General features: G+C 51.7%; 1 protein-coding gene across 1 annotated transcript; it reads left to right on the forward strand.

Moving 5' to 3' along the window:
* The first annotated feature begins 1031 nt into the window (after nucleotides 1-1031).
* On the forward strand, nucleotides 1032-13053 carry ZP1 (zona pellucida glycoprotein 1). Its single transcript, XM_010337791.3, is given in 18 exon segments — nucleotides 1032-1230; nucleotides 2869-2990; nucleotides 3256-3326; nucleotides 3328-3614; nucleotides 4360-4392; nucleotides 4395-4502; nucleotides 4981-5107; nucleotides 5109-5166; nucleotides 5237-5334; nucleotides 7324-7449; nucleotides 7533-7724; nucleotides 7797-7938; nucleotides 9108-9189; nucleotides 9302-9425; nucleotides 9644-9771; nucleotides 10129-10292; nucleotides 10441-10560; nucleotides 12937-13053. Coding segments are annotated over 18 exon segments (2298 nt in total).
* The last annotated feature ends 5460 nt before the right edge of the window (nucleotides 13054-18513 follow it).

The raw sequence follows: 18513 nt of genomic DNA on the forward strand, positions 1-18513 counted from the left end.
TTTCCTGCTCTGTGATCCCATCCAGATGCCACATTACATTTAGTCGTTTGGTTTTTTTTGAAACAGAGTTTGCTCTGTCACCCAGGCTGGATTGCCGAGGCGTGATCTCAGCTCACTGCAATCTCCGCCTGCTGGGTTCAAGCCTCAGCCTCCCGAGTAGCTGGGACTACAGGCACGCGCCACCATGCCTGGCCAATTTTTTGTATTTTTAGTAAAGATGTGGTTTCACCATGCTGGCCAGGCTGGTCTCGAACTCCTGACCTCATGATCCACCCGCCTCGGCCTCCCAAAGTGCTGGGATTACAGGCGTAAGCCACCACATGTGGCCTGTTCTTGTTATTTTTTTATTAGTAATAGTCATCGTCGTACTGACCGGCTAAATCCTCGGGAGAGCCCTGGGTGGTGCTAGTGGTCTGTTTACTCACCTGCAGCCCCCATTCTGCTGCCAGCTGTGAGGGCCGTGTCTTGTGGTCTAGCTCTACCGCCTCCAAGGCCCTGCCTGAGGAGCCGTGACTGCAATGACCAAGCCTGGAGCTCCCAGCAGTGCCTGCCAAGGCCTCAAGGCAGGAGGGAGTCCTAGAGAGTCACACCATCCCTGTCCTCCCCACCTCCTCCCACCTCTGCTCAGGACCCCATTCCTCCAAAATAGTTCCTTGTTGGGGCAGGGAGGGAATGTGGAAAGGCTGGGGTGGGAGGGAGACAGTGGAGGGTCTGAGGCCTGCAGGGCCACCTCCCACCCTGATCCCTCCCCACAGCCCACCTGCAGCCTCAGTTTCCCAGAAAACTCCCTCCTCCCTTCCAAAGCCACAGCTGAGGGACAGAAAGCCAGGGTGAGAGGCCACGTGCATTCCTGCCTCCCTCTGCCTTTGGAGCAGGAGTTTCACCACAGTCCCTGGTGGCCAGGTGGGTGCTCCCCCAGGTGGGCGCCCTTTTGCCCTTAGAGGCACCCACTTGCCTCCTCCTCTGTATGAGGCCTGGGCCCTGCTCTAGTGGCGGTGGAGTAGGCGTGTTGTGGATGTCTGTGGTGTCTCATGGCAGGAGGAGCCTCAGCCATGACCTGGGGTTACCGTGTGGCCCTGCTACTGCTGGTCACCACCTTGGGGCTGGGTAGGCAGCTGCAGCCTGACCCTGGCCTCCCAGGCCTCTGGCACAGCTATGACTCTAGGATAAAGGGAGTGCAGCCGCTGGTGTTCCCCAGGCCAGGCCAGGCTCTCTGCTTCGAGGTGGTGGGTGAGTGCTGGGAGTCCCAGCCCCCGCCTCCCTGGCCACGGGCTGCCGCCAGAAGGGAGCTGTGACCCTTACCTTGGAAAAGGAGCAAGAGCAGAGGCCTCCCTCCAGCCTGGGGGTGGCCAACCCCCGACCCCCTCATCACAGAAAATGGCAAGGAAGAGAATCGTCACCCAATGCAGCTTCTCCCACGTTAGTGTACATGGGAATCACCGGGCCGCCTTTTATGATTCAGTCGGCATGGGACGGGGCCAAGGCTCTGCATTTTTTTTTTTATTTTTTTTGAGATAGAGTGACTTCTTTCACTGCAACCTCCGTCACCCAATTCAAGCAATTCTCCTGCGTAAGCCTCTTTAGTAGCTGGGATTACAGGCATGCATCACCATGCCTAGCTACTTTTTGTATTTTTCGTAGAAACGGGGTTTCCCCATATTGGCCAGGTTGGTCTCGAATTCCTGATCTCAAGTGATCTACCTGCCTCAGCCTCCCAAAGTGCTGGGATTATAGGTATGAGCCACTGAGCCTGGCCTAGGCTCTGCCCTTCTAACCGCATTCAGTCGATACTGTGGCTGAAGGTCCAAAAGCCACTTTCAGCAGCAGGACCCTGGAGGGTGTGGTCTGGCATGGGTTTGGATGTGCAACTTCTAAACGGTGTGATCTTGGACCACTGACCTGACCGCTCTGAGCCTCTGCTTCCTCTTCTGCAAGATGGGGAAGACGAACCTGGCCGTGTTCACGGAACCAGGGCATGGGCGTGCCCACACCCAGAGAGAGCCCAGGCTGTTCTGGGCCAACAAGCGGGGTGAACACCTAGGAGGTGTCTCTGAGTGACTGCAGCAGCCAGTTGACCTGGCAAATGGGCTCGGGTCTTTCTACAAAACCCATGATTTGAAACCTCATTCTGTCCCTCATTGTGTGCACCTGAGAAAGCTCACACATGCTCCTTCCCTCAGCTGCCTCCGCCACAGGATGTGAATAAATAAGCTTAAGAGGTGATGGCTCACGCCTGTAATCCCAGCACTTAGGGAGGGTGAGGCACGTGGATCATGAGGTCAAGAGATCAAGACCATGCTGGCCAACATGGTAAAACCCCATTTCTACCAAAAATACAAGAAATTAACCAGGTATGGTGACAGGTGCCTGTAATCACAGCAACTCATGAGGCTGGGGCAGGAGAATCACTTGAACCTGGGAGGCTGAGGCAGGAGAATCGCTTGAACCTGGGAGGTAGAGGTTGCAATGAGCCAACATTGCGCCACAGTACTCCAGCCTGGCAACAGAAAAAGACTCCATCTCAAAAAATTCAGAAAAAAAAGGCGATGTAAAATACTCAGCCCAGTGCCTGAACCTGAGACCCTGTGTATCCCTTCTCCATCTCATCTTCATGGCTGCCTGCTGCTGTGTGCTATGAGCAGGGAACCCTAGCTAGAAAGATCCTAGGACCCGCCCCCCATCCCCTTACAGCTGTGAAAGCTGAGAGCAGAGAGGGGAGGGTCTTGCCCGAGACCATACAACAAGCTAATAGCAAAGCTAAGGCAAGAACCAGGTCTCCTGCCGGCTGAGTGGGAACTGCTTCCGAGATCCCAGCAGCCTCTCCCTGTACCCTTCAGCATACCTGGCCCCTCCTCTTCCCCACTGCAGACGAATTTGGGAACCGATTTGATGTGAACAACTGCCCCATCTGCTACCACTGGGTCACCTCCAGGCCTCAGGAGGCTGCAGTCTTCTCGGCTGATTACAGAGGCTGCCACATGCTGGAGAAGGTAGGGTTCTTCATGCTCTGGCACAGGAGCAAGCTTGTCTTAGTATCGTGTCAGGCTGGAGAAGGCCCCTCATGGGCCAGAAGGGAACCAGAGCCCAAGATCTGTTGAGTTGGTGGGTGAGGGAAACTAAGTCCTGGAAGGGACTTTCTGGGATCCACCATGAATCCAGCTCTCTGCCTAACGGCCATCTTAGCTCTCAGGGGCCACCCTCTGCCTGGGATGCTAGGTGGCCTCGCCTTGCTGCTCTCTGGCCTCTCACCTGCAGGATGGGCATTTTCACCTGAGGGTATTCATGGAGGCTGTGCTGCCCAATGGTCATGTGGATATAGCACAAGACATTAATCTGTCCCAAACCTGTCCACCCCTGGACTCTGGACTCCCAGCTGGCACCACCTGCCATGTTCTCTGTCTTCACCCCACAAACCCTTCCCGTCCATCCCACCTCTGGCCACACCTCCTCAGGCTCTGGCCACGCCTTTCCCAGCCCACTGGACCCAGGGCACAGCTCCGCCCACCCAACTCTTGCTTTACCATTCCCTGGACCTGGACCTGCCCTCGAAACCCTGGCTCAACGCCACTGGGGCCCCATGGAACGCTGGGATGTGAACCAATCAGCTTACGTAGGTATGCAGGACATCTGAACGTTCCGTACCCTCTGTCTGGGGCCTTCTGGAGCCCAGCGTGGCCTAACAGCCCTTTACTGGGCTCTAAGACGCCATTTCTTTCTTTTTTCTTTTTTTAGAAAACCATGATTCTCCTATTCCTTTGTAGTATTTGGAAAAACAGCTTTAAACATGTACAAGTATACTAAAGCTAGAAGAGGTCTTGCCAATTTCTTGCTGCCTAACTTTAGGCAGAAACTCACTAAAACCATTGCCAGGAACACCCGGTTCTCAGAAAACAGTCTCTCGAGATTTCAGTAATATGCACTTTTCAGGGAGAACACTTACTGTGCTGGTTACGAGCACAAACTCCAGGCCTGGTGCAGTGACTCAGGCCTATAATCCCAGCACTTTGGGAGGCCAAGGCAGGTGGACCCAAGGTCGGGAGTTTGAGAACAGCCTGGCCAACATGGTGAAACCCCGTCTCCACTAAAAATACAAAAAAAATTAGCCAGGCGTGGTGGCAGATGCCTGTAATCCCAACTACTCAGGAGGCTGAGGCAGGCGAATGGCTTGAACCCAGGAGGTAGAGGTTACAGTGAGCCAACATTGCGCCACTGTACTCCAGCCTGGGCAACAACAGTGAAACTCCAAAAAAAAAAAAAAGAAAAAGGCAGAAACTCTGGAGCAGGTTCCCAAGATTCAATTCCAGGGCCACAATTTGCAAACTGTGTGCCTTCAGCCTCATCGTTCTGTCCCAACCCTAGGTACCCACCTGAGCCAGGAGCAGTGCCAGGTGGCCTCGGGCACCTCCCCTGCCTCATAAGAGGAACTTCAAAGGAAGCCTGTCAGCAGGCTGGCTGCTGCTATGACACCACCACAGAGATTCCCAGTTACTATGGCAACACAGGTACAACCTCCCACACCAGCACCATCCTGGTCCCCTGGATTCTGAGGCGGAAGCACAGCCACCTCCTCCAGCTGCTGGAAGCTGCTTCCCATCCTCCTCCTGGAGAGCCCAACTGCCAGAGCAGATGGCAGAGGAGACCTTTAGATGGGGCAATCATATGTCCCAGCTGGCCTTATAACAGCTGTCCCAGGGAACTATTAATAGATCTACCTTTACACACATCTGTACTTTCAGATCTAAAACACCCTGGTTTGGATGACAGATTCTATGGTGAGGTTACTTTTAGAGTATAGTTCAACCCAATTGTCTCATGGATGAGACAGTCTGTAAAGGGTTTGCTGGGGCCAGCACCGGCCTAAGTGGAGAGTAAGCGTCTAGACTCCCAGGCCAGCACTTAAAGCCTGGCTCTCACCCAGCCATCCTGTCTCTGTGCTGGGTGAATACCAAATCCCAAGGCCCTCATCTGCCTTTGTCCCAGCTACTGTCCAGTGCTTCAGAGATGGCTACTTCATCCTTGTGGTGTCACAAGAAATAGCCTTGACACAGAGGATCACACTGGCCAATGTCTGCCTGGCCTACGCCCCCACCAGCTGCTCCCCGGCACAGGACACATGCTTTCGTGGTCTTCCAGTTCCCTCTCACCCACTGTGGAACCACAGTACAGGTAGGGGTCGGGACCACAGGCTGGGGCCTGGTTCCCCAAGAAGTCTTCACCCAGCCGTCTCTTCCCACAGTTGGCTGGCGACCAGCTCGTCTATGAGAACCGGCTGGTGGCCAGCATTCACATCCAAAAGGGGCCACAGGGTTCCATCACACCGGACAGCACCGTCCAGTGAGGGCGGCCCTCATCCAACAGGCATGGCTGGGGGCTGGGGTGTTGTGGCACAGGAGAGCTCAGAACAGTTTTTGGAGCCATCTGGGTTGTGCTGGGTCCAGTGGGCTGGGAAAGGCGTGGCCAGAGCCTGAGGAGGTGTGGCCAGAGGTGGGACGAATGGGAAGGGTTTGCGGGGTGAAGACAGAGAACATGGCAGGTGGTGCCAGCTGGGAGTCCAGAGTCCAGGGGTGGACAGGTTTGGGACAGATTTGGAGCCATCTGGGTTGAGCCCAGGTTCTGCTGTTACCTGGTTATGTGACCTTAGGCAGCGGGCCCACCTCTTCCCAGCCTCCCCTTTCTCAGGGCAGACGTGTTGAGTGGGGACCTTCCATGCCAGGTCTGCAGGGCTCAGCTAGAAGCCCATGGCCAGTCCTGAGAGAGCTGGAGTTCTGAGACAGCCCGGTCTCGGTCTCTCCAAGAACAAAGCTCAGAGCAACTGAAAGCGTCCCCTTCCAGGTCCCAGGAAGAGGCTGAGGTTATGGCTGTTGCCCCTCCTAATGTCAGGTTAAGAAGCCACAGATGAAGCTGAAGATACATGGGGCTGAAGCTGTCTGAGGATGTGGTGGGAGAGGAACCGGGCGGGGGAGGAACCCCTCATTGTTAGGGGCCTCCTGGACCTGCTGATTCAAGAGGCAAAAACCAAGCCAGGTGCCCAGGATGCCAGTGGGGGTGAGCCGAGGGAATGTGTCTGTCACACCTGGCCCTGAACCTGTGTGGCCAGGTGCAAAGCACCTAACCTCAGCCGCTTCACCCTGTGGGACCCGGCCAGTGCATTAGCCATGACTTGGAGAAGCGCTGTGCCTGACCCTGCATGGATGCCCAGGCATCTCCTTCGCCCTTCCCTCCCTGCCATGAGGGTTGGGGAGCAGGGCTGCATCACAGTTCAAATGTATTTGGCTTTAAAGCTCTAAGTACCACAGAGGTGGTAGCTCACGCCTGTGATCCCAGCGCTTTGGGAGGCCTAGGTGGGAAAATTGCCAGAAGCTCAAGACCAGACTGGGCAACACAGTGAGATCCCATTTCTATTTTTATTTTTTTAATGTTTAATTTTTTAAAATTCCTAAGTTCTTATGGCCAAGTGGTGGGGAACAAGTCTGGGTCATGCCCTAGACTCCCGGTGTAAGAGCTATGGGAGTCAGCCAGAGGTCAACACAGCGACTAGGGATCCTGGAGGGAGGCAGGGGTCAGGGGAAAATAGCTGTAGCCGACAGGACTAGGCCAGAGGGCTCCTCCAGAACAAGGCCTCCGGAACAGGGGCAAGCCACTTATACCTACTTAGCATCTCCTTGGTGCCAGGCCTCTGTGGTACTAGGAGGGTGTGGGCCCCAGCAGAGTGTGGAAGAGCAGCCACCAGGCCCTTAGCTAGTGAGGAAGATGCTAGACACTGTGGCCTTTAGGCTGTGGCAGACCAGCTGCAACTACATGGACAATGAAGATGACATTATCTTGGATCTCATTGTCTCAGAGCCCTCAGAGGGAGGCAGTCATGGCCATTTTACAAATAAGGACACTGAGTTTTAGGTTAAAAAGACTTGCTTATGGTCCCAAAGCCTGTAAATGCTAAGGAGACTCCAACCCAGGTCTGCCGGGAGGTAGAGTGCCTAGACCCACCTGCAGGCTCCAGGAGCCTGGAATGGCACAGTAGGCAGCTATGGGTAGCCAGGGCAGACCCAACAAGGTGCCAGCCCCCCAGGGACCCATCTCCATCCTGCCATATTCTCCCACGAGTTGCAGGGCCTGGCATAACAGGCTTGAACCCTCCCAGGGAGACAGGATGAAGCAGGGCGAGTTTCCTGAGCCCACCTTGGAAATGCTGAGTGTTGCTTACGTAGCATCCCTCTGCCTTGCTGGACAGGACCGTTTGTTGTATCCAGAGTTGATACCTAGTTTCTAACGTGAACAGGATGCTCTGATTCTGTGTTTCTCCCCCACCCTCATGCACTGCAGGCTTCATGTGTGCTGTGTCTTCAACGCCAGTGACTTCCTGCCCATTCAGGCATCCATCTTCCCACCCCCGTTGCCTGCCCCTGTGACCCAGCCTGGCCCCCTGCAGCTTGAGCTGCGGATCGCCAAGGGAATGCTATGCTATGCCTGCGCTCTTCAGGCCCCGATCTCTGACGCACAGCCCACCCTGGCTCATGAGTCGCTCTCCCTGCAGATGAGACCTTCAGCTCCTACTATGGGGAGGATGACTGTCCCATTGTGAGGCTGCTCCGAGAACCAGTCCACGTGGAAGTCCAGCTTCTTCAGAGGACAGACCCCAAGCTGGTCCTGCTGCTGCACCAGTGCTGGGGTGCTCCCGGTGCCAACCCCTTCCAGCAGCCCCAGTGGCCCATCCTGTCAGATGGGTTAGTGTCCTCAAGCTCCCCCGACCTGTTCTGCCTCCTATAAACAGCCACTCTGACTTCTCTTCTTCTCAGATGCCCTTTCGAGGGTGACAGCTACAGAACCCAAATGGTAGCCTTGGACAGGACCACACCTTTCCAGTCTCACTACCAGCAATTCACTGTTGCCACCTTTGCCCTCCTGGACTCGGGCTCTCAGAGAGCCCTCTGAGCACCGGTAAGAAGCCCTGGCTGCCGCATACTGGCCCCATGTTAGGTGGGGGGGAGCTGGTCACCAACCCCTCTGGCACCTTGTGAGCTTATGTGAACAAAGTTCCAGGGATGGGGCTTGACTTCTACCAGGTGTCATGGAAAGCAGCTGGCTTTGCATCAGAAACAGGTAACCCATAAATGCCACCAGGAGGAAGGAAAATGCTGCCTGCGCTGCAATCAGCCCCAAATCTGAACTCTGGTCGTGGCGTTCTAGGGTAGCCTCACCTCACTTCTGATTCCAGAAATGATAATGTCTTCCACGTAATTCTGCTTTGAATTTTCTTTAACTCAGCAACTTCTCCAGAAGGTAAAAGTCGATAAACTTAAGGTATATTTAGGTTTTCTATGTAATACACAGATGGCCCCCCAAGGCAACAGATGCCCTGTAACTCCTGTCCTGTTGAACAATGTATCTTTCACATCACATACACAAATCTCTGGGTGCTTAAATCACTGTTATTATGTCACATGTAGACTGATTTCACTGGTAAGCAGTTAGGGTGGCTTCGTTCTCATCTCTGCTGAGTGCTGCCTCCTGATCTGAGAGATGCTGACCTGCCTGGATGAGGGGCACCCAAGGGTGAGGCCTCCTGGGTGCTGGGTCGGGTCAGCTCCTCCTGCCTCTGCTCCCATAGGGCACTGCCCCTGCCCTGGTGTATCCGGAAGCAGTGGTAATCCGCCCTCCCCTCTGCCCCCAGCCACCGGTCTCCAGGGGTCACAAAGGGAGGGCAAACATCTATTCCCCTGCTGCCTGGTCAAGCCCCACCCCCTGCAACTTGCTGTCTCCCTCAGTACGGCAGGTGGAAGGGAGCAATCCAGCCCACCCAGGGGCTGTGCAGCCAGAGGCAGCATTGGTGGAGCAAGCCCGCCAAGGGCTGGGGTTCCACAAAGGTGGTGGCCCCACCTGCAGACTCGGACCTTGGGGAGGAAGGAAGGTGTGGATTTCGAATTGGGAAGGAACACACTCAGCTCTGCACCCCCTCAGCATGGGCGCAGTCATGGTCTCGGTCTGCATGCTCAGATTTCCCCTGCCTGGCCAGCAGCCAGGGGCCCAGCTAGGGAATCCCACGTCCCTGCCTCTGCTTCCTGCGCAGTGGTGCTGAGCCAGCCGCTCTGATGTTCTCCTCCCACCAGGTGTACTTCTTGTGCAGCACCTCTGCCCGCCACACCTCAGGGCTGAAGACTTGCTCCACCGCGTGCCGCCCTGGGACGGCATGTGAGTCTGGGTGTGAGTGGATTTGTTCTTTCATTCGTCTTCAGGCCTATGTTTGGCTTTGAGGTCACAGGGGCCGGAGACCAGCCCAAGACTTCATTCTTCCCCCGGGCAGGACAGGGACAATCCTCAGGTCACCGTAATGACACTGCCAGGCCCCAGGACATGGTGAGCTCTCCGGGGCCAGTGGGCTTTGAGGATTCTTAAGGGCAGGAGCCCACAGGTATGAGGGCTTCTGGGTGGGCCCCTCAGGCCTTACAGCTCCCACACCCCCAAGACTGTGCTGACAAAATGGGATGCTCCAGTCATAGCTGAGGGCAAGAGATGGTGTAACTGCAGTCAGTGGGGAACTAAGTGAAGACACAGTCCACCTTATCTGCTGAAAGGCAGCTTCAGCTCTGCCCAGTGTGATACAAAGGTCTGGGGTGGAGGAGAGTGCTGGAGGGGCCTCACCCAGCCCTACCTTTTCCTTCTCTCTTAGCCTGAGGCCTCTCCTGTGGGTGGTCCTTTCACTGCCAGCGGTTTTCTTGGTCCTTGGGTTTGGTGTCTTTGTGGGCCTGAGCCAGAAGCTCTGGGAAAGCAACAGTGAACTGGCTCAATAAACAATCTTTTCAAACCTACTGAAAGCAGTTGTGGAGAAGTTATTCGTGACAACTAGAGCAGAACTGCTTCGCATGTGAGAAACTTCCTCCAAGTCCGCTCTGTCCTTCCAGAACTGTGAGGCCAATTACAAATACTTCACATATGCCACACCCCGCAGAGGCCAACGTCCCCAAGGCTCATCTCCGGAGACTCAGCCTCTCTGCAAGGAATGGTGGCACTTCAGGCAGAGCAAACAGGACAGATACTGGAGGGTAAGACCTTGGCAGTCAGAACAGCAACAGCTGGGAACTGGGCCCCTGGCAGGAATGAATGGCTTGCAAAATCTTGTCACCTCCCCAGACACAGGAGTTCTGACGAGGGCACCCTCAAAGCACCCTGAGCAGTTGTGCACCGAGGACAAGCAGAGCTCTAAGGCTGAGTTGAAGGAGCACTTTGCAGACCCCCTGAGCTGCCAGCCTACAGCGAAAGGCTGCATTTATCACCATAGCCTCCTATCCCCTCCCGTGGCCTCCCAAGACTAGTCCATGCAGGGAGGGTTGGCACCCAAAGAATGGGAGCCTGCTGGTCCTGACCTGCCTGCCACCGTGGGCATGGCCACCATACAGGTCCGTGCCGGTGCTATGCCGCTGAGCCCGGTTTTCCCCTATGTAGCATGGACCTTCATCTCTGACTTGGCAGCAAAGCCCTTTCCAGACAGACATGTGGATCCTCTGGTGGAGGGATGGGCAAGGCACTAGGGTTCAGCCTCCAGGGGACAGGGAGAAGTATCTGGTAGGGAAGGCTGAACTTGCTTTCAGACACCTTTCTGGGCCGCAGAGCATGAGCTTAGAGAGCTTTAGAAGGGGAGCAAAGGTGCTTCAGTCAGGCCCGTGGCCTCGACACGCCGTGTACCCACTACTGCCCCGGCTCTGGGCTACTCAGCCTTTCCTGCCTTCAGAATACTGGCCAAGCATGTGGACTCCAGAGCTGGCTTCTTACTAGCTGTGTGACATTCAGTGAGTTACTGAACTTCCCTGGGCCTCAGATTTCTCATCTGTAAAATGAGGTTAAAGTCTATTCCCATAGACGTATTGGATAAAATGAGTTAATAGATAAGAATGCTTAGAATAGTACGTAACAGCCAACAGTAACTGGGTGCTATTAACTACTAACTAGAACTTCATTTCCTCTTGCCCAAGCCTAATGCTTACCTTGTTTTTGTTGTCAATGTTTGGTTTGGTTTTGTATGCACAAGTTCCTGTGCCAATGTGAAGGGGGGCTGGAGGAAACTGCTGTCTTTGGCTTTTCTAGAGGGAGAACATAAGAGGGGTAAGGCCTAAACGCCTGCCATGGAAACTAAGTGGCTTCCCCTCTCTGGGCCTGTCTTCCCATCTATGGCCAGCAATGGCCAGTCTTGCCCTGCCCAGCTTCCTGGCCTGTACAGGGGGACATAGGATATATTCTGCAGCGTCAGTGTGACATATGTGAGGATTCTTAGCTTGGCTGGTTGGAGGAGCCAGGCTGACTTACTCTTAGTGGCCTGGGTTCTGGTTCCTTCCAGCATCACCTCTTCCTCCTTCCCCTCCCTCCATCATACAAACTCGTGTAAGGATTTCAAACTTCCAGAGGTACCAATTGAAATAACACTGTGTAACTGAATTTTCTCTTTAACAAAAGGGTAGGTGTCTTGTGTCAGTTCCTATCATTTCAAACAGATGTCTTCTCTAAACTGTGGTTGAATTATGACATTTGATCTGTTGATGGGGACCATGTGGGTTAAGGAAGACAAGCGTTGAACACAAGTACGTAGTTCTCGGTATATTTTCTCAAGAGTCTTAGCACTGCGGGGTCAGGACCGTACCTCTTATGACTGTGGGGCTCTAGGACTGTCCGAGCGTCTCCCCATGCAGCCCCACCATGCAGCCTTGCCACCACAGGCCAGTAACACGCTACATCTATACCTATCTGAGCAGCGTAAGGCAAACGGCATGACTGTTTTGAAGGGCCTCTTTTTGATTAGAAGCCAAGCATCTTTCTAGCCACTTGTATTGCGTAAGTTACCCTTCCTGTGTTTTACCTATTCTCCACTCTCATCTGTGAAAAGCTTTCACAAATCAAGGGGTCCGCATCCTCATTTTACAAACTTGCCATCTAATTGGCCACTGATTTTTCTCTGCGAGGTGCTTTCACCTTTGAAAGGATTATGTAACAACGAAGTTTTCCCTCTCATTTGTAACTCTGAGTATGGCAAAGACTTTCCCCTATGCTATATAATCATCAGAGTCCATGTGCTTTACTGTGATACTTCGGGAACAAGGCAATTGTTCTCCTCCTTCCTCGTGTATATAGGTGCATGATTTTGGCAACTGATAAACTGTGTGTCTATGCTGTCAACAATTCTATGTCAAAGGAGTCTGGTAACTGAAACAAATGTACAAACTAAATGAACAATGAAGTTCATTGCAGCACTAGGTTTCTCTCTTAGATTGCGAGGGGAAAGCAATCTGAGCTTTGGCTTTCCTAGGTAACTATCTAGTCTATATTTTGCCCAATGTAAAGCTTTTTTCCTCCCTTTTTCCACCTCCTGATGTGAGCAGGCCCCTGCTGGGCCTTGAGAACAATTCATCAGAGCTGATGGGGACAGTAATAACTTTTGCTGACCTGTGGCAGGAAGCAGAGCTGCTCATGGCCATCAGGTTTTCTCTCTTCCTGCCCTTCTGGGGAGGTGACGGGCAGAGGCTGTGGCTCTATACAAGAGCTAAGGGAATCCCCTGCCTTTCCATTCTCTGGGCCCCCACCAGCTCCCATATACTTACATTGTACATTGAGAGTAAATTCACTTCATGGTGCTTGGTTTTTAATAAAGGAGACAGCATACTCCACCACCTGTTCAGCTGAAGTAAAATTCAACTCCTTGTCTGGACACTTATGTGAGAGCATTTCATGGAAAACTACCACTTCTTTTCCAGCTATAGGAACACTAGATATTCCATTCAACCTGAAGTAAACAACTAAACTGCCTGATTATAAATATTTAAAAATCTGCTTACATTACTGTTGAACTAACGTGGGCAGCAGGGGGTTTGGGGGAGGCATGCAAATAGGCCAAAAAATAAAAATAAAAAGCAAAAACTCTGGGAAGTTAAACTCAGCTTCTATTCTGGGAAGTTCTACAGAACCCTGGAGAGCCTGACCTTCTGCTTTGATGAGATCAAGCCCAGAGCCCGCAAAGGTGACCAGATGCAGGCCTCCTTTAAACTGGGGCTCCGGAAGGCCCAGTCCTAAGTGTAAGAGTGAAGGAGAAATAAGCCCCTGGCACAGAGCCGGCAGCAAGGAATCATGCCTATTTTTATCTTGGGACTGGATGTATTGGAAAAAAACAAATCACCCTGAGAATGAAATGTGTAATTCCCTCTTCTCTGGTGTGTGCAGTAAAATCCTCAGACGGGAGGGGAGAGGAGAAAGGAGAACCCCTCAGGTTCAACCTGGGAAAAAACCTCAAGGGCTAAATTTAATTTAAAGTGATCCCAGGTGAGGTGATAATTAAAGTGATTCCCAGGCTTCAGGAAGAAACAAATGCAGGTCCTGTCTGAAAGAATGTGATTTCAGCCAAAGCCTCAGAGAATTCTGACAGATAAAGGTACAAATAAAATGAGCACCTCGCAATAAGAAATCACAAGATTCAGGGCACAAAGTGAGAAGACAACTGCAAGCCATTCTTGACGAAGGATTACAATCCAGAAAACACCTATGTTTAAAACTGCTGCAAATCAACAAGAAAAAGATAACACGAATAAAAAAACAGGCAATGGACACTAACAGGCATTTCACAAGAGGAAAAACTCAAATGGTCTGCAAGTGGCCGAAAAGATGCTCCACCTCAACAGTAATCATGAATGTGAAAATTAAACTTCAAGGTATTATTATACAGCCAGCAGGCTGGCAAAAATTAAAAAGCCAGAAAAGCACTAAGCACTGGTGAGGGTATGAAGACAGGAGCGCTCCACCAATGTTAATCAGAATATGAACTGGTAAACCTACGTTGAAAAACTGCCACTCCCTAATATATGTCCTCTCCTAAACATCCTAGAAACACCCTTGCACCAAAATGTCCACAGGAACACACTAATAGCAAAAGAAAACTAGAAAGAACCCACATGTCCATAATGAACACTAAAACCTCTAAACACACTGTGGTATATTCCTACCATCAAATTCTACGATGAATGAGAGATAAGAGTGAACCTGTTCATCCCTTGCAGTTTGGCCTCCCAGGAAAGGAGTTGGCCCCCTACAAGGTTCCATGGAATCTAGCCATTGCTAAGTGCCTAAGACACTGATCAATTACAAGGTTTGGACCCCAGCCCTTTAATCACGTCAGAGGAAGGGCTGATGCTTCTCCAGCCATGAACACAATGCAGTTAAACCTAGCTGCTGGCTGACCACATCAAATAACTGCAGCAGCAAAACTTAGACTCTAGAATCCTGATCACAGAGGGAGGAGGAGCTGTGCTTCCTAATCATGCAGCTTAAAAGCCCCACAGCCCCATGCCAGGATCCCTCTCCCAGAGTGCAACGTCCCAGAATGAATGGCCACGCAGGACCAGCACATCCGCAGCTATTCCTACCTTCAATAAATGCTGTCACAGCACCCTAGTGTGAGTTCTGTTTGGCCATTTTCCTTTGTTTTCCCAAGAGTGAATGAACCAGGGCTATGCGTGTAAATACAGGTAAAAAGCACGATGCTAAGAAGATGAAATCAAAGAAACTAGATTGAATGACTTCATCTACATAAAATTCAAAAATCAGTTCCCAAAGCCCCAGTGTAGCAGTAAAATTGTACAGAAAAACAAAGGAATACTCAGCACCAATTTCAGCGTAGTGGTTTTCTCTGCAGGGATAGGGAGGGATGCATTCATTGAAGAACACACCAATGGCCCCTAATGCTTGCTTCAGCTGGCTGGTGGACACAGAGATGTTTATTATTCTTTAAACTGTACAGGTACATTTTAGACACTTTAGGGTATTTTGGAAAACCTTTAACTTCCTGGCCTGCCTTTCTTCAACCTGCTGGGCCTGTCTCCAACCACAGCACTGCTCCTACTTCCCCAGCTGCCTGTTCCCTCAAACCTGACTTCTCACCCCTCCTTACACCCCTCACCCACACAGTGGGGCTGCCAGCGCCTGTGCTCACACCTGCCACCCCTACTCTGCTCCTCTGTCCTATGTCCACCTAGGGAACTTCCACTTCAAAATGTGGCTGTCACCTCCCCCATGTCCACCTGACTTCCTAAACAGTTGCACACCCCGACCCCTGCGCTGGCACCTCTATCAGAACTCCAGCACCATATTTGTATTGCTCTGTTTACTCCTGCCTTCGTGCCTGGATTATGTTCCAGCCACTTTGTGTCAACAGCCTTAGGTTTACTAATGCAGCAGAAGGCAGTCAGACCAAGCCTTTATATGACAGGTGTCAAGGACCACCATGACCCTGGCTACATGTCAATACAGTTAAATCTCAAGGACAGTGCCAGTGCAGACACAGCAGGGAAAATACATGGTTGTCAACATTTACAGAGGGACTCCTCTCTACATCTATCAGTTCACTTAATTTTCAAGAGCCCTACGAAGTAGGCGCCAGGAACTTATTTTTCAGAAGCAGCAGCTGAGACATAAAGACACACATCACAGAAAGGTGTACAGGGATTCAAACCTGGGCTGCTGGCTCCAGAGCCTGCATTGAACCATGATGCTACCTCCTGCAAAGCTGTACAGTGGGTCATCAGCTGCCCATGCCTGCCAGCTGATAAGGGTAACCAGCTTGGTCTCTGAAGCCAAGTGGCTTAAAAACCCTAGCTGCATTATTTACTGTGTGGCCCAAAGCCAAGGCACTTCTCTGAGCTTGGCTTCTCATCTGTAGAAAGGGGACAGCACTACCTGTCTGGCAGGGTCATTCTGTGGTACTCAAATATAAGGAGCTCCAGCTCCATCACCGCACCAGCCTTACGGGGGAAGACTGGTGTGACTACACTGCCCCCAGGTGGCCTCCTTGATTAGTGCTCCAAGTTCAGGCCCAATAAAGATGCTTCCTCACCTTCAACAGCCGAGGGCTAAGCAGGGTTTGATCACCAAAGGCTCAAGTGCACAAAGGATGCAGTAAGCATTGATTACACCACCGAACAGTTTCCCCTCGGACACCTGGGACTACTGATTACAAAACTCACTGGCTAGACAATATCGGTGAGTCCTTTAGGATCTTTTTAAAATTCTACATCTTTTCTAAATTCACCCCCTCAACCAAGATCTACTTCCAAAAGGTTCACCTACAAGGCAGCTGAGCCAACATCTGGTGAGCTGTGGCAGGGGGTGGCAGCTCTTCATTCATTTTGGCTGTTACAACTAACATTCTGTCAAGCCCTCTGTGTTTACTTATCAAGGAAGGAGACAAACGTTGCCTGGGCTTTGGACTGAGACCCAAGGTTCAATCTCTCAATCTACGACTTAGCAGCAGTGCGACATGAGCTGAAGAAGTGAATGGCAGCAGTGGATGCATGGTCCTGTCCTTGAGATTAAAATCTAGTTACGACAAATGCACAAACACCTGCAAGGTAACACAGAGCTATGCTAAAGTCATGAATCATGGGCTCCAAGAAAGCTCACTCACTTGGCAGGGCAGCAATGGGCTCCAGAGGCTTCCTGAAGGATTTGGCCTGTCTCTGGGGCAGGCAGACTCCAGAGAGAGGAAACAGTAGAGTAATAATAGTAGCAGCAGCAAGTTTAAAAACATAGGGCATTTGTGATGTGCAGTCCCTATTCTAAGCACTTGTCACGTTCACTTAATCCTTACTACATCTCTAGTAAGCACACTATCCCCATCTAGATGAAGAAACTCAAACAGAAAAAAGTTAAACAATCTGTCCAAGGTCTTGCAGCTACCAAGTGCCAGAACTGGGAGCCAAAACCTGAGTCCAGCACCAGGACTATGCTCCCACCTGCTGCTCTGTTCTGCAAAGGAAGAGAGGTATCAAGTCCCATGTGGTATACAGGGACCAAGAATCTGCTCTGAGTTGCTGGACAGCAAAAGGTAAGGTTGTTTTAAGAATTAAATGAGCAAATGTAGGTAGAGGGCCTGCCGCTATTCTGCTAACGTGACTGCAAAGATGGAAGGGCAGAGATGCACTATGGAGCCTTGGGACCCACACATTAGGCTCCTGGATGCCAGGTCAGCACCAGGTGCCAGTTCTAGAGCAATGGTTCGGAACTGGTGAGGGATACCAGATTAGTCCCTCTGAGATACAAACTAGGGTTCCCCTTCTCTAGAAAAATGTGCATATGCATAGATGTGCCCCATGCATCACAAAATTTTAGGATGACTATAGCATTCCCCCAACCCACAGATCCCCCAAAAACCTTTGTCCTTCAGTATCTCCTGCTTACTTTTCCTGGAAAAGAAGGCAGATCTGAAATATGTACATTAATACCTAACACCAGAAACTGTTAAGAGGCTTTAGTGCTGTACTAGCCCTGAGGTCCAACTTAGCCCTAGCACGTCCCCCGGCCATGCCCTTAACCCCCTCCCACTCTACCACCTGCAAACCGTAGCTGTTGTTAGCCCACCTTTTACTAGGCAGTTGTCCTAATTTCTTAAGTATGCCTGCCTTGGGAGAACTGTATGATTGGTCTTTTCTTAATACACACTTGTGTAAGTTAAACGGTTTCTATTCAACTTGTATAAGCTAAGTGGTTTCTTTACTGCAGGGTTTTTCAGCTTTCCCTAGCTAATAGGCATCCTGACCCTCCCAGGCAGATTTGGCATGCCCAAGTTTCCCTGACAACAGAACCCTGCCCCAGCAAACATGTCTGGAAGTCTCCTGTTGCAGCCACAATATGCGCTACCATACTTTGCCCCCAAAGCTCCCCTCCTGGTAACATCCCATTTCTCAGCTCGCCTTCTCAGCACTATGTTTTGTCTATAATCAGACTCCCACGCTTCATCACCTCATATCCTCTCACCCCACTCCAGGCAGGCGGCCAGCCCCGACCTTCCACTGGGATGGCCCTTGTCAGGGGACTGTCAAATCACCCAGACTGCATGCCACGGTCCCCCACCCTTAGCCACTATGACCTGCTCCCTGTTCCTCCATACAGCTTGCTCAGTCCAGCCCTAGCACCTGCTCTCTGCCTGCAACACGCCTCCCCTTTTAGGTCCTTGTCATTCCAGCTTCATTATCACCACCTCAGAGGCCTTTCCTGACCTGCAATCTAAAGCAGCCACATGACCCTACAGGAATTCCCTATAAGGCACATTCATTATCAGATCTTTGTCCCCAAACCCATCCAATCTCAACTTTTCAATCACCACAGTCAATAAATTCTCCTTTTTGACTTATGCCAGCTGAGAACATGCTTTCTAGCATCTACAGCCAAAGAACACTGACAGAGAGGTTCAGACCGCCTCACCAGCAAGATCCAGCCCATCTTTCCTGCAGGGCTCCCTCCCTCCCAGGCTTGTGTAAGAAACCAAGTCCACAAGGCAAGTGGCAGCACCAGTGACTTGAGGCCCTTGAAACACAAGGTCAAGAACTGCAGGAACATGGCAGATTTCATCTGCAGATTTGTTTTTATTTCTGCTGTGAAAGGAAAGGAAGATGAGCTTCCCGGAAGCCAGTGTCCCACTGTGTGCTCCCTCCCCTTGACATTCCCCGCCCAGGGTGCTCCTGGTGCAGATAAGACACAAGGAGGTGG

The sequence above is a fragment of the Saimiri boliviensis genome, chromosome 6 (genome assembly GCF_048565385.1).
Source record: "Saimiri boliviensis isolate mSaiBol1 chromosome 6, mSaiBol1.pri, whole genome shotgun sequence".
Lineage (NCBI taxonomy): Eukaryota > Metazoa > Chordata > Mammalia > Primates > Cebidae > Saimiri > Saimiri boliviensis.